This window comes from Rhea americana, unplaced genomic scaffold (genome assembly GCF_003343005.1).
Source record: "Rhea americana isolate MKP2758 unplaced genomic scaffold, rheAme1 scaffold_5, whole genome shotgun sequence".
In the NCBI taxonomy this organism is placed as follows: Eukaryota; Metazoa; Chordata; class Aves; order Rheiformes; family Rheidae; genus Rhea; species Rhea americana.
Window position 1 is genome coordinate 270,097 of NW_028186645.1, and position 14,936 is coordinate 285,032.

Below are 14,936 nucleotides of genomic sequence, written 5' to 3' on the forward strand. Positions count from 1 at the left end.
CGCCACAAGCGGCGGTGGCGACGGACGCTGCCCCGAAGGAGCCGCTTCGAGACGAAAAAAGGGGAAGAAGCGCCAGCCCAGCGCCCAGGCGGCGGCCCCCCGTCCCCCGGGGCAGGCGGGCGCGCGGAGGGGGCGCAGCGACCCCGCGGGCCAACGGCCGCCGCCAGCCGTTGGCAGCCGTTGGGGCGCGGGCAGGGCCCCTTCGGGCGCGCGCGCCGCCTGAGGGGGAGTTCCTCCGAGTCTCTCCCGGCGCCTCCACACCGCGCCCCGGCTGATACCTCCTTGTCGGGCACCCAGGGCGGCTCGTCCAAACCGAAGGGGCTGCGGGCAGAGCGGTGCTCGGGCACCATGCGCAGCCCGCTGGGCGAGCGCACCAGCTTCTTGGCGTCGCGAGCCTCGCAGCCCGACATCTTCCCCCGCCAACTCCGCCACCGCTACTCGCCCCTCGAGACTGGCGTMGCTGCCGCCCAATCGCAGCCCGGGCCCCTCGGAACGGACACGGCTGGGGACCAATGGAGTGCGGCGAACCGCCAACCCCCGCCGCCCGCTCCTGGCGCCCAATAGGGCCCAGCCCCCGGACTTCCCGGCCAATTCTTTATCGCTCGGGGTGTGGCGCTGGTTTTTAGTCCCTCCCCCCGCCCCTGGGCGAGCGAGAAGCGCGTGCGCAACGGGAAGATCCGCCTCACAACCTGGAAGCGAAGGACACRGGCGCCTCAGACAGGGTCCCGAATTTGGCACCCGAGGAAACTTGATAAGGGGTCAGCGAGGGGGAGGGAACGGGGGCCGGGCTCCCCTGGCCGAGCTGACGCGGCTTCTTCGGAGCGCTCTGTGCGAGGCCGGTGGCTGCCGCGGCCACGGATCGRCTCTGCGCTGCCCCGCCGAAGCGGACCACAGCTGAAAGCGTCCCGACGCCTTTCCGGGTAGCGCCCTGCCCGCCGGCACCGCCCGCTATTGAGGCCTTCGGATTGGTCTGTGCCTAGTGACGTTGCAGGCAAGCCGCGTCGCCGATTGGCTGCGGTGTTAGGCGTGGCGCGCCGTCGCGGGGGCGGTTGGGACCGGCGCGGGGCGGTTGCAGCTCGTCCGTTGCCTGCCGCGCCCGAGCTGATTTCGMTCAGTGTTGGCTGCCTCTGCGGGGAGGAGGAGATCTGGGCGCTCTGCCCTGCTTTACTGCTTTAGAGTGTATCAGTTTGTGCGTCTCCACTGCGCCTCCAGCCACAAGTACAAATCAGTACTAAAGAGATGATACTCCTTTCTCCAACTGATAAACTGAGCATCATACAATTAAGTGCATGAGGATCTTGAAACAGGCTTCTAAATCGAAGGCACTCGGTATTTTTTGCTCCAATTCTGCTTTGCTACAGTTGTTCCCTGGTAATTTCCCTTTCCTCCTAGTGCCTTTGCGGCAGTGGCTGAGTTTCAGTGGCTTTGGATGAGTGAGGTATACAAAACGATGTGGAATCCTTTCAGTCAAAGGTCATCATAATGATTAGTTTCAATAAGCCTGAACTTTGAAACACTTGTCAGAAAGTTGATTTTAAGAAGTATTGCTTAAAAAGAATTGATTTTGTTTCTCCTACATTCATTGTGTTCTCAGGATCCATGCCAAGCATCCTTCTCTGTTAAAAAGGTGAATGTTCAGTAAGTCGTATATTCTTACATATCTCTTAAGTGTGAGCTGCTCTCCATAAAAATGATCTACATAACAGTAACAAGCATCATAAGGTGTTTTTTTCTTTTTGAGGTAATTATAGTACTAAACYGGAGTTTTAGATCAAAATATTAAAATACCATGTAATGTTATTGTTATTAGTAACAAACTGTGTTTCAGTAAATCAAAATACATTTGAATTTCAGATACATGACTAGTCTTGGATTATTCTAAAATACATGTGTGTGTGAGGAAGTCTTTTTTCCTTTTTGAAAATAAAAAGTTCTTGTAAAGAATGGCAAGATAGAAATTACTTTATCCAACATATTTGTGAGCTTCAATCCAGAGCAAATACCCTAACTGGGTATGCAATTAAAATCACTAGCAATTTGTAACTACATCACTATTAGTAGAAGTCTTTAGTAGCGTATATGATAAGAACCATCTGAGAAGACCTTGGTCCATGTGTTGAACCATTGCTGCTTTTCTAAAATAATGAAGAAATACAAAGTTACCACAAGGCATGCTTGGATTTTTGTATTGCATGTATATCTGATTAAAAAAAATGCAATAACCAGTAATAATTATCTGATGCTCTGTTCACCCCAGTTACTGAATCAGGAAATGGATTGGGAGCAGTTTGACTTGAACCCCAAAGTAATTGCTGCCCTTAAAAAAGGTAACTTAATCTGCAAACCTATAGCTAATAGGTCTTCCTTTAAATAATTGTATGTTTATGAATATAAATGTATAGACATACACCAACATTTTGGAACAGTAATTAAATATTTCGTAAGCTAATCTTGTGAGTAATTAGAAGTGACGGCTTCTCCCTTGATTCAGTGATTCCAAACACTTCTATATATAGTGTGTTTTGATACATTCACAGTAAATGTTGCCTGCTTAGATCACAAGAATCTAATCCTGCAGCGTAGATAAAGTCTATATACGTGACTAGTAGGAAGTGGAAAAAGTTTTCTTTTGTGCATAAGACTGTAATCCAGCCAAAAGTACTGATAAGAATTTCTCTAATTTCAGCTGACATAAAATCAGTGAAAGAGATTTTAACACTTTCTGAAGCAGACTTGCAAAGACTGATGAAACTATCCAATGCAGATATACAGTATTTATTGAAAACAATCTCTCGCAYGCTGAGGAAAAATAGTATGCTTACAGGTAATACAGCTAACAGACAAAAAAAGAAGTCATCTGTATAAATCATCAAATGTATTGTCATGGGGAGAAGGTATAGTTTTGGCTCCTAGGTAATAAGTAATATGATTTGGTAATGATTCTGAAAAATGAAAAGGTAAGTGTTTTGGTTACGCTGTAGTGAATGAGAGTCATTTCTCAGGATCAAGCCTTTTTAAAACACAACGAAATAATTTTTTCAACCTGGAAAAGTCGATTAGGGGAACACAAGATTTGCTTTTCCCTTGACAAACTCGCGCTCTCTCTCATTATTTTCCTTTTGGACTGAGACTAGTTGAAAAGCTTGTCTGTTATAAACTACATAAATGATGTAATGCAAACACATAATTCCAAATCTGCAGGCTTTGACAGCTCCTCCTGTACAAGTGCTTCGTGGTAGCTGTCCTTCTAATCTATTTCCTTGAGCTCTGTGTATCTTCAGGTCTTGGCCAGATGCCTGCTATGCTGTTTCATAGTCTGCTATAGCTTTCCATTTCCATAATTGCTCTGCTTGAACTGTATGGACAGGATTTTCCCTGTGTGTAGCTTTCCACAGAGACTCTTTAAAGGCAGAGAAAAGAAAAAAAATACGGAGGAGGAAAGGATGCAGTGTAAACTATCTATTTTTGAACAAGGCATAGAAATACTAGATTGTGCATAGGAAGGGAAGTGGGGAAGACCAGGCTAATTTAGAAAAATCTCTCGCCAACAAAGAAAATATCTGTTGGAGATGAAACCTGAAGTATAGCCTCTGTATTGTATCATTATGTGTTAGATACTAAATGGAACTTTTTCTTTCCTCCCTCTTCCCTCCCCTCCCCCTCTCCCCCACTTAAAAAATATCCTTCAGCGCTTCAGCTCTACCAAGATAAACATCATCTCACCTCACAACACCAGAAACTAAGCCTGGGATGTTCAACCTTAGATAACTTGTTAAAAGGTGGTATTCCTTTAGTGGGAATCACAGAACTTGCCGGCGAAAGTTCTGCTGGGAAGACTCAGATTAGTTTGCAGCTGTGCCTTTGTGTGCAGTATCCTTACAAATATGGTGGATTAGAATCTGGTAAGTACTGAAATGTATTGATTTATTTGCCATTTGGAGGAATATGCTGTCTTTAAGAGCATTACCTGTATGTTGAAGTAAATGTTGAAGTAAATGTTTTTATTCACTGAACATTTTATCCTTCTGCAATAGCATTAATGGTAAGCTAATTCATAATGCAGCATTATGGAGAGAAAAGCATATTCTGCACATGCCCTGCATTGCAGCATAATGTAATATAAAATCGCTATTGGCTCTTGTTTACCCACCTTCCAATGCGCACATGCAAACAACRTAGGAAAAGCATCACTGTCATAAGTACTTACTGACTTCTCAAATAAAAACCACGGCAAAACAGCTTGTCAAACTGGTAATTTTCCACAAGCATCTGTGGCATGTGGTATATATTCCCAGTTAGAGGTTTTAAATTTCAAACAGTATCTAGCTTGATTACACTAATTAAAATGATTTACAGAGTAAAATTAATGGAAAACTAGTTGAACAAAGCATTGTTTTGTACGTGTGATTTTCTGGGTTTTGCAAAAATAAGTAGATTTGTTCTTTGAATATGGCTTTTAACTGTCTCTATCATCTTAATCTAACTTCTGATATTTTCTTTTGAATATTTTTGTGCCTTCTTAAAAAGGGAAAAATCTGTCTCAGTTCTGAGAATTCACTGTCCCTGTAGTCTGCTTTAGTTGTTTTTTTTACTGTGATCTTGCTCTTCTTTCCATATAACACKGGATTTACTTTGGCTGCTCTGTGGCTTGTTGTGGGGAAACTTCCTCAATTACTTCTTGTTCTGATTCTACCCATGAGGAGGAATCCTGAACTGTCCAAATGAAGCTATGATTTAAGGGGCAGAAATGAGCCTTTGACTTAATACTTCGCTTTAAGTTATGTCATTAATCAGAGCAGAAGCAAATACATGCTGTTCAGCTCCTTCCTGTGTTGCTGTTAACTGCTACAGATAGCATGAGTGAAAATATATTTTCGTTCATGCCCGAGTGCTTCTATTTACATTGGAAAAAAAGAACAAACCAGAACAAATTCAGAATACAGAAAGAGGAGCCAAACAGCCTATTGGAATTTTTGCCTCTAGAATCTTCTTTCCAGAGCCACAGAGTGGCCAGTCTGCTGCTGTTTGTGTGTGGAGATGGTGGCTGTTCCTTAGCCCGTAGTGCGATTGTCATTGCTTCGTTGTGGTTTCATTCCCTATTTACCTGCTGCCACGCATTTAATGAAGCAGCAGTAAATAAGATGGTCATCCTATTGATGCTCCTGTGAGAGGACCAGAGCATTTTTGAAGGGCTGAGAGGACACAACTTTTGAGGATCTTGATTCGACTACAGTATAAGTACATCAAGAAATCCTTGTTTTTAGAAACGGGTAATAAAGGGTACCTATCTTTGTGAGATTTGTTAGTAGGAGCTGCAACATAGCAGATCATCATAGTACGTCAGAGCAGATCTATGCCGAGCTTAAATTTAAAATTCTAAATCGTAATCACAATTACAACTAATATGTGGGATTTAGTGAACTGTTTTGTAAAATTAGAGTACTCCAAAATGAAGGAAAAAAAAAAAAGATTTGATTCTTTTACAATCTAGCATTAAGAAATGTTGGGTTTCACATCGAGAAATAAAGGAAATAAAGCAATGAAGAGCTTTTTTTTCCCTTGGAAAACTTGGAGGAAGGAGAATAGTGGTGCTTATTAATCATCACAGAAGTCTACCTCAACCAGTATAAGATGACAATACTTCCTGCTAAAAGTTTGCTAAACGTTAAAATTTATGGAGGTGTATTCCTTTCATGTTAGAAACCTTTGCCTTCTCTTAGGTGGTGATGTTGAAATATGTTTTTTGAGACAGTAGAGATTTATTGTGTATTCACTTTTTTTGATTTTGTGCTATTCTTATGTACAGTGTTCAGCACTAGAAGGCTGGCAGCAAACCAAAAAATTGGGACGTTCTTTGCCTCAAGGTCTCTTTGTGCCATTCTAAGAATATCAGTTATGGTCTATTGCATATTGGCTGAATTTATATTCATGAGTAATATATGAATATAATGTGACAAATTCTGATTCTTGTTAACAAAGTCAGTTTAGTGCATGGCAGATTATGTTTCTAGGGCTGAGAATTCTTCCATGCCTTTATTTGAAGATTATCTACAACTTTTGAGGGGATTTTTTTGTTTGTTTGTTTTTTGTTTTGTTTTTTGGTCAACAACCAGTATAGTACCTGTTGGTTATCAGCCTAAATGACAGTAAAGCATTGAGATCTGATAAAATAGCTRATTTCTATTTTTGTGTTTTGGAACTGTGGGGAAGGGTGCTTATGTGGTCATTCAGGACAACTTCCTAAGAGTGTCTCCAATCTTCTCTTTCAAAAGTGATAAATATGTGGACTCTTGATTTGCTGCTAGCGTTGAGAGCTTCCTAATAAACTGTAAATAGCGTGATGTCATAGGCTTTTCTCCTTGTATTGTACTGGTCTCTATTTAGGTTATGACAATCCACCTGTCATTAAGATATCTGAACATTAAGTGCTTTGGCTTCATGATTAGACATTTTTAGTCTTTACTACTGGGTTTATTTGTCTGTCAGTTGCTTCTAACTTGAACTCCTGTAACTTTGCTACAAAGCACCACTTGTATCTGTAATGCATAGATGCATATTCTTGCTAATTGAAGGTTTTTATTGTGGCTCAAACTGAAGATCCCAAACAGAAGTTGAAGAGCCTTACAAAGGTCCAATAGGATAGAGTGCTACTCTCCTTTTACTGTGAGACTTGAATTTTAGGCCAAAACAAAGTTCATTCATTGTATTTTGTGTGAGTTAACTCTCTCAAGAAAGATCAAGAAGAAAATTACATTACCATCTTTTGAAATGACCAGCATTTCAAGAAGGAAAGAAGGTTACCTCACTGTATGCTTTGGAGGAGGCACAGATTGACCAGTTATGTACTGAGAATACAGTATCTGCTCTATTAGATTTAACTGATGGTTTGATGGGTAACTGATTTGGTGTTTACAGAACTGAACTGAGGCAGAAAACACCAGTCAGTCTGCACTGAAACTGTTCTWAAGAAGGAAATAATTTTGTTTGATTCTTAACACAAATGTTTCCCTGAAACAATTATTTAGCATGAGTAAATATGACCATTTAAACTTTAAAATCCCTGCTGTGACTTTACAAAGGGGATAGACTCTATATATTGGGCAGGTATTTAAAATTAGGTTGTTGGACCAGTAGCTCAGAGAAGACCAGATTTTTGCTTCTCTCGCTTTTTATTCTTCCCTAGAGGTATTATAGCTGCAGGATTACCTTGCTTGCCTTGATTTACTTGTTCATCATATACATATGTGAAACTGAGACTCAGATGAGTATGTTTGTAATACAGTAGGGTTAGCTGATACTTTTAGTTTTCCTCTACACTATGATTGTTCCTATCACTATTCTTACTAGTGTATTGAAGTTATCTGTGAGGAAAGTCTTTATCTTTAGTAGAAGTTTACATTTGTTTGTCTCCAGATAATTCTCTCTATATAGAATATATATATATTTTTTTCCAACAAGAACATTATATTCTTTAGTTTGAAATATATTGAATGGTGCAATAGCTCTAGACTGGAAGGCAAATATCTAAACAAYATAGTATCGGTCTCTGTAGAAATGTGAGTCTGCATTTGAAAGGATATAAACAATCTGAAATAACAAACATTCTACCCTTTATGTAAACTGAGGAGAGTACAAAGGACGTACTGTGTAAGGCAGGTCTGACTTTAAAAAGCAGATACTCTCTCTGTCAGCCAGTATCTGTGATAAGAAATTCCTATCTTTCAGAATTACGCTGTGTTGTGCAAAAGCCAATCTGTTGTGAATAAGAATAGTAGACGAGAGGTCCAAAATGTTGCGCATAGGAACTGTTCTAGCCTTAAAACATTTCAACACAGGTGAGCTTAGCTTTTTTTAGTATGAACTCAGAACCACATGGGTTTAAGGAAGCTACATATCTTTCCTCCCACCTTCCTTGTCCTGCCTTCACCAAGTTCATCCAAAGCTATGGATTTGCACCATAAGGATTTGAGTTTTGTGACTTAAGTATTGCAAGATATTACTGGTTTATCTGAGCAAATATTGATACCAGATATACATAACATGCATCGAATTTATGATCAGAAATTTGTCTCTACTCACTGGCTTTTTAAAAATCATGAAACTGAAAAATATGATTAGGAGTGTATGGAACTGCCTTCAGTCAAGTTACATACCTGCCTATTCGATATTCATTTACCACCCAAACTGACAGTGGAGAAATGATTCAGTTAGGAGAAAATAACCTAGAAAAATATTCAAGAAAGTTAAAGTTCACTGAATCAGCTCTTTAATAACTAGCTATTTAACTAACTTAAGCAGTTAAATTATACAATTTATTAAATAATATACTGTGTTTTTCTTGCCTTGATATTCATACCAGTTCATAGAATATTCAGCAAGCTATAGATGTCACTGTAAACTTAATGTATTCAAGTATCAGTGGATGTATTTTCTAATCTGATTTCCTTCTGCCTAAATGAAAATTTGCACATACACTCATTTGTGTCTACAAGTATTGCATATGAGTTCAACTATTGTAATTATCAAATAAATTGTTTATGCCCACAGTTTCAAAAATTCAAAATTGCATCCACTCAACTAATACTTGAAATAGGAAGTGGGGAAAAATACAGAAACATTTATAGTTCTTTTTTTTTTTGTTTGTTTTAATACAGGAATCGTGATCAGGTTGTGACTGCTCTGATTAATAATGTTTTATTTTAGTCCTCATTCAATGTCAAATGTTGTAAGCTGCTAAAAACCCTAAGTTCCCTCTGACATCACTACCAGTATATAATGAAATGAGGGGAAATTAGTAGTATGGACTGAATATATTACTGAGAAAGGCTGTGGCAGCCGGAGCCAAGGGAAGTGAAAAGATGCTGAAGTATATTTTGAAACTTTTCCTAGGTAGAATAGAAGGGTCGTCAGTGATGAATTTAGAAATTGTAGAAATGTTCCTTTGGAAGGAGAGGATAATGAAGAAATATTTTCCTTTCTGTTAATAGCTGAGGAGGACTTTAAAATCCCATCTGTCAAAGATGAACATTTTTTATTCAGTGGGCATGCATAAACTAAATTGCTCTAGCTGATAGCTTTCTGCATACTTAAAAACAAGACTTTCTGGGCTTTGGAAAAATAATGAATTTTTTTGATATTTCACAAATGAAGTAGGGCAATTTATAAAAGAATTCATGGTAGAGAAGTAGGGAAGGTTAAGCTGAAGAAACAAGTTTAGTCTTCAAGAAAATTAGGCTTATGATCATGCTTGTCTCTTTTGTAAGAGTTCTCAAAATTCAATACCTTGTGTTATTCAGGTGTCAGCAAAATATTTTTATTTGGAATGGAAATATCTTAATGTTTCCTTAATCCAGTCCTGTGCTCTTCCAGGTCCTACTATGGGATATAGTTTCGTATTTTTTCTGTGGAATATGTTGTGTGTTTCGAAGTTGCAGCTAGCAATGGAACTCTGCTCCCTGGAAAGCCAGTGTAGAAAATGGACCGCTGGGTGGAAATACTGAGGATTTCTAGTGCTGCCAAGCACATCAGCTGCCAAGCTCTATTAGCGTCAGAGTGGGCTTACATGTAATCCTATAGTTATTAGCTGTTATTTTCAGATGATTTTTGCTAATTCTACAATAACAGCAAGAGTTTTCTAATAAAATACTGTACATAATCATTTTTTTCCTCCAAGATCTTTGACATGTATAGTTAACTTTCTCTACAGTAGTACATACTTGTTAACCAGAACCTGCAGTAAAAATATATAGACATCACTGATAGTAATGTGATGAAGTATAATACTTTTTATCTAATGTACCGTTTTCAGGAAGAGTTAATTGGAGTGAGAATGGATGACTGATCCTCTTTAAACTGTTTTACAAGTTATGGCAAAAAGTACCCCTCCATATATAAATTTGATATTGAGAAAGTTCAAAAGGGTGAGTGAAATTAATTAAATTAGACTTGGTAGTCTAAGGCAAAATATGTAGTATTAATGTTATTCTATTTGTAGTTGAAAGCATTATGGTACTCARTCATCCCAGTTAGGCAGGCAGGTGTTCTGCAGCCATGCAAGAAGAGTGACACCTAGTGGACCACGGGAGAATACAAAACCACGTTTTTGCCAGAAGGCACTAAAAGGGTATCTGGCAGCTACAGGAAAGTCACAGCAGCGCTTTCTTGTGGTTGTTCATTGTTGATGCAAAAGGGATGTAGAAAAGTAAAAAGAATTTCCAGTTAAGTGTGCTTAGCTTTTAAGTACATAATGCATTGTTTTGTTTTGGGCTATTAAAAAAACTGTTTGTGTAAGAGCCATGATTTAGTAACAGAGGCTGTTTTCTGGATTGTAGGAGCAGTCTATATTTGTACAGAAGACGTATTCCCAAGTAAACGTTTGCAGCAACTCATAGATCAACAGCCTAAGCTGCGTGCAGATGTTCCAGCTGAAATCATTCAGAAAATCAAATTTGGAAACAGCATTTTCATTGAGCATGCAGCAGACCTAGTAAGTAGTAGCATGACTTTCAATCATTATAATGCTATAATCTAGTTACCACAGGAGTTTTCTTGGTGTAGAAGAGCTTGCAAAAGACTGCAAGTGACCTAAGATTTACAATGAATACTTACTACTTTATCTCTGCAAATTACCATTAGAAAATTGAGTCAGGTCTTCAGGAGCTAACTCTTTTACTTAGTGTTTCATTGTGAAAGATTGAGAGATATTCAAAGATAAATATTGATCTTTTTTTAGAAGGAATGATTTGGTGGGTTTTATAAATAATTACGTTAAAAATTCGTAGCAGTATTGCTGCTGGTTTTACTATAGCTCCTGGAGAGGTCCTGATTAAGTTTGTAGACAGCATACAAATATGTATGCAAAAGGTGGTCCATATTTGCAATATAAGACCAGAGGTAATGATTTTAAAATCAAATGGATAGGAAGGAAGGACACAAAAAATGATACCCAGAATAAGTAGTGGCACAACATAACAGCTGTAAAGTTGCTGTCTTTCTCCTTCTCTCATTTTTAGACAACTTAGTAGAGCTGAGGGGAAAAAAGATACTAACTTCAATATTGCGTTCTTGCCTTGTAAAGACACATGTATGTGCTTTCTGATCTCTTAAATGGGCTCACTTTAAAAAAAAGAAGGGATAAAAAAGAAAAAGCCTTTGATAGTACAATACTACTGCTTTTGTCAAGAGCAGCTAATTTAATAGAATGGATCTTACTGCAATTCAGATTTGAGAATTAYAATCTAGTTCTAATAGCTGTGGAGTATTGAAAGATATTACATATAATTTTGGTTGCATGTAAGCTTTTAGCCATGAGCTCCTATTTCTTTGTAAAGAATGGCACCAATCAAAAGAACTATAACTGTCTGGTTATTGTTTGTGGCTTTTTTTTTTCTAATGTTGCCCCTGAATCACTGATACCTAGAAGCTAAGATTATTGTACGCTTGCTCTCCTTTTTACTCAGCTATTGTAGACCACTGCTAAAGACAAGATGTGGCTAGAATAACCTTTACTCTGACRAGTATGACTATTATTATATGAAGTTACACTCTGCAAAGTATTTGCTAGTAAAAACTTACTGTAATTGGAGAGTTTGGGTGTCTTTGAAATATTCAATTGATAAATCTTTTTTTATGAAAAAGAGAGGAAATAAGTTGCAGATACTGTATTAATAGGACTTTTGACCAAGGTAGGTTTGATATAGTAGGTGTGTATTTTATTACAAAACATCATTAGCGGAACAGCAGGATAGTCTTTAACTTCTGTTTTGAATGTAATGCTAGTCTTGAGTCCTCAGTATTTCAGTGAGAACTACTGCTGCAAAATAGGAGTGGGTCAGGACTTTACTATTGCATTCTTGAGATCTGGGAGCAGCTGTACATACTTGATTTAATTGAGTACAGCTGCAAATAACTTCAGTAGATTGTTCATGATATACACAGCCTGTGTATAGCTTCCTTTGTTTGTTTTAGATAAAACCATAAGACACCTCTTAAATTTTTACCAGCAAAACTTACAGATCCACAAGCTTATTCTATGATTAGAAACTCTGACAGCTTACATTTAAGTGACTATCTTAATCTTACAAATATTATTTGAATTATTTCAATGTCAGGTGTTTGTATTTTGTGATAGGACGCCTTCCACAACTGCATTACTAAAAGGATTTCTTTACTGCTCACAAGAGGCATGGTGCGGCTGGTGGTCATAGACTCTATTGCAGCTTTGTTTCGATGCGAATTTGGAGTTTCAGATTCTGTTACGAAAGCTCGGTATTTGCAGATGTTTGGAGCACAGCTCCACAGCTTAAGCACTAGATTCAGGACTCCAATAATGTGCATTAACCAGGTATAACATGACAAATACTTCTTACTTTATAAGGCCRTTATATTAATGGTTGTTGGGGGGAAGGTTTGTGTAGACAGATTTGTAGGTGTTGCTTTTAAAGTGATGCTGTCAACTGAGTCTTAATGACAGATAGAAACTTCCAGTTTCTTTAAACCAGTTTAAACCAGTAAATTTTAGCTTTTTCAAAATTTATCATTTAAACTTGATCGGACAGGCCTTCGAAAGTAGTAAATTCATTAGGAATTATACAGCTTTTTGAGATTTGAGTATCAGTACCTCTTATCTACACATACAAAAGCTTAARTATGGAAAAGGTGTGTGTGGTGTGAGGTTTTTCTTTAGTGTTTCTTTTAATAGATTCAGCATCTAATAGCAGTTACATTCAWACAAACTTTAGCTAGCTAAATTGTTGAAGTGCTGTGAACTAAGCTAACACTTCACAACTCCTTTAGTTAACTTTGAAAGAAAAGGGGTTTTATATATTTAATTCAATATTTTGGATTTTATTGGCTTCATTCCCTTTCCTTCTGTTTGCCAAAAACAAATACATAACTACAAGTCAACTTCAAATATTACTTTTCTGATTTAGGTGACTGATGCAGTGAGTGAATCAGAAGCTGCTCAGTGCAATTGTAGGTAAGTCATCTTCTGCAAAAGGAAATGTAACAATGTCATACATAGAAGCATATAAGCAGCGTATTTTTCTTTAACTTCCATATAAACTATAAGAACATATTAAGAGCAGCAGTGGAGCTACCCAACAAGTTGTATTTGCTGGAGAGCAGTAATAGCTACTGTGCTGTAAGTTGGAAGGAAAAAAAAACACATAGTATACAGTTATGTGGTAACCTGTTACCACAGGGAGTAGGTTGGGGRAAAAATTCTCTGGAGTTAATGGCTGCTGTACTTGGTAACACTGGAGAATTTGTATCTCTTCTTGTTTCTGATATAATTGGGTATATTTTCTGTCTGTTTAGAAAAATATAGCAACTCAGCCTTGTGGGTGGTGGTGGTTGTTGCTGTTATAAGAAAAAATCTGAGCAACAACTGTTTTTTGACATCAAGAGATTAATAGAATTCAAGCAGATAGAGTTTTGTTTGAAGGCTAATGATAATCTTAATTTATTACATAAGCTAGGAGTTAAAAACATACTACTTTTTGAGAAGTTAACATAGGCCCTCCTGATTCAGAATTTGACAAAGAAGAAGATAACTGTAACTCTTTACTGGAGAGATTGTATATTCTCCAGGAAGAAGATTGTTTTAAGCTTTGATAAATTGAAAAAATATATATATTTTTTATATATATGTGTGTGTATATATATATATATACGCACACACACGCACACATACACACCCCACATACATGCATGCATACATATATAAATAGTGTTATATCTAKCCAGCATTTCTAAACGTAGCTTCTAATGGAATTCAGGGCCAAAAGTATTTTAAGTTCAAACACTTTTCTATTACTATTTTCCTGCTGCAAGAGGGGATTCTTCAAGACAGAGGCAGGTATTCACCATGGCTGAAGTTTGAAGAATGACTGAACTATTCTGTATAAAAGCACTCTTCCTCTTCCAGCTCTCAGCTGACTATAGAGGAAACCTAGCGTTTACTGTTGTGAGTACACTGCGTAATCTCTACAGCTTTAAATAGAGCAAATGGTACTAAATATATAAGACAGTAGATGATTTTTAGTTATAGTCAAACTCAAGGTGTTTCATATTAAATTCATACATGTGGAAATCTGTAATGCTTTCTTTATAGTGCAGTGGATAACAGAGTTTCTCCAGCACTTGGAATAACCTGGGCAAATCAACTGCTAATGAGATTGATGGTCAGTCGAGTATCACAACCTGAACAGTTTTCTGGAGTTATGTTACACCACACTGGAAGTGTGAGGACTTTAAGAGTAGTTTTTGCTCCCCATCTCCCTCCATCCTTTTGCTACTATACAGTAAAATTGGAAGGTGTGAAAGGAATAAATCCATTGCATAGTATGGCATCATGCTTCAAAAATTCATAGAATTTACTGTGCTACATGAAGAATTTTTAGTAACCTGAGGCTGCTCGCAGATGAGAGAAATGGATCCTGAAATACATAAAAGGTGACATGACAATACATTTTAAAGCCTCTTCTCCATTGTGAAAAGCTGCTGTTTCTATATTTAGATATATCATCAGCTTTTCATCTTGAGGTAAGTATTTTGAAGGAGAGTAAAGCTGTGGCAGGTAAGACAGCATAATGCAGTGTGATGTGGAGATCGCTATGTTAAGGAGACCTGACTTTTAATTTTTTTTAATAGCACACTACTCTTAAAAACAGCATAACTGCAATAATATACCTTTTCTGCTCTCAGACCCCAAAGGGGCACAAATTCAACCAGTTAATGCTGCCTGCTTGTATTTCTAGTTCTCATGTTGGCATTAAGCGTAGCCATTTTTCTATTTTTAGGGCCTCACAAATAACCTTTGTCACAGATCAGCTGACTTCTTTTAATAAAAACACTTGTTCTTAATGTTAGGACAAACAGGAAGAAAGACCTTAAAGTACTTGATAATTTTAATCAAATTACTTTTTTTTTTT

The 14,936-nt window shown here is 38.1% G+C and overlaps 2 protein-coding genes across 7 annotated transcripts in view; one reads left to right on the forward strand and one right to left on the reverse strand.

The window, feature by feature from the left end:
- The window catches only part of ZFYVE21 (zinc finger FYVE-type containing 21), a 15,339-nt gene extending 14,889 nt beyond the window's left edge, over positions 1–450 (reverse strand). For both annotated transcript variants that reach the window (XM_085317360.1, XM_085317362.1), the window contains exon 1: positions 279–450. In XM_085317360.1, coding sequence (XP_085173486.1) covers positions 279–410 — 132 coding nt within the window. In that variant the 5' untranslated portion in view covers positions 411–450. The remainder of the gene's footprint in view (positions 1–278) is intronic.
- A 447-nt stretch (positions 451–897) lies between these two features.
- Positions 898–14,928, forward strand: XRCC3 (X-ray repair cross complementing 3). 5 transcript variants are annotated; one of them, XM_085317364.1, is made up of 9 exons: positions 898–991; positions 1,595–1,638; positions 2,258–2,327; positions 2,687–2,824; positions 3,690–3,902; positions 10,332–10,486; positions 12,131–12,343; positions 12,933–12,979; positions 14,117–14,928. In XM_085317364.1, exons 3-9 carry the CDS (start codon positions 2,273–2,275, stop codon positions 14,373–14,375), a joined length of 1,080 nt encoding a protein of 359 aa, XP_085173490.1. In that variant the 5' UTR covers positions 898–991; positions 1,595–1,638; positions 2,258–2,272; the 3' UTR covers positions 14,376–14,928. The 5 variants fall into 5 exon arrangements, with proteins under 5 accessions (XP_085173490.1, XP_085173491.1, XP_085173492.1 ...); XM_085317365.1 differs by having other exon boundaries at positions 1,595–1,627; XM_085317366.1 differs by having other exon boundaries at positions 908–968; positions 1,595–1,627.
- The last annotated feature ends 8 nt before the right edge of the window (positions 14,929–14,936 follow it).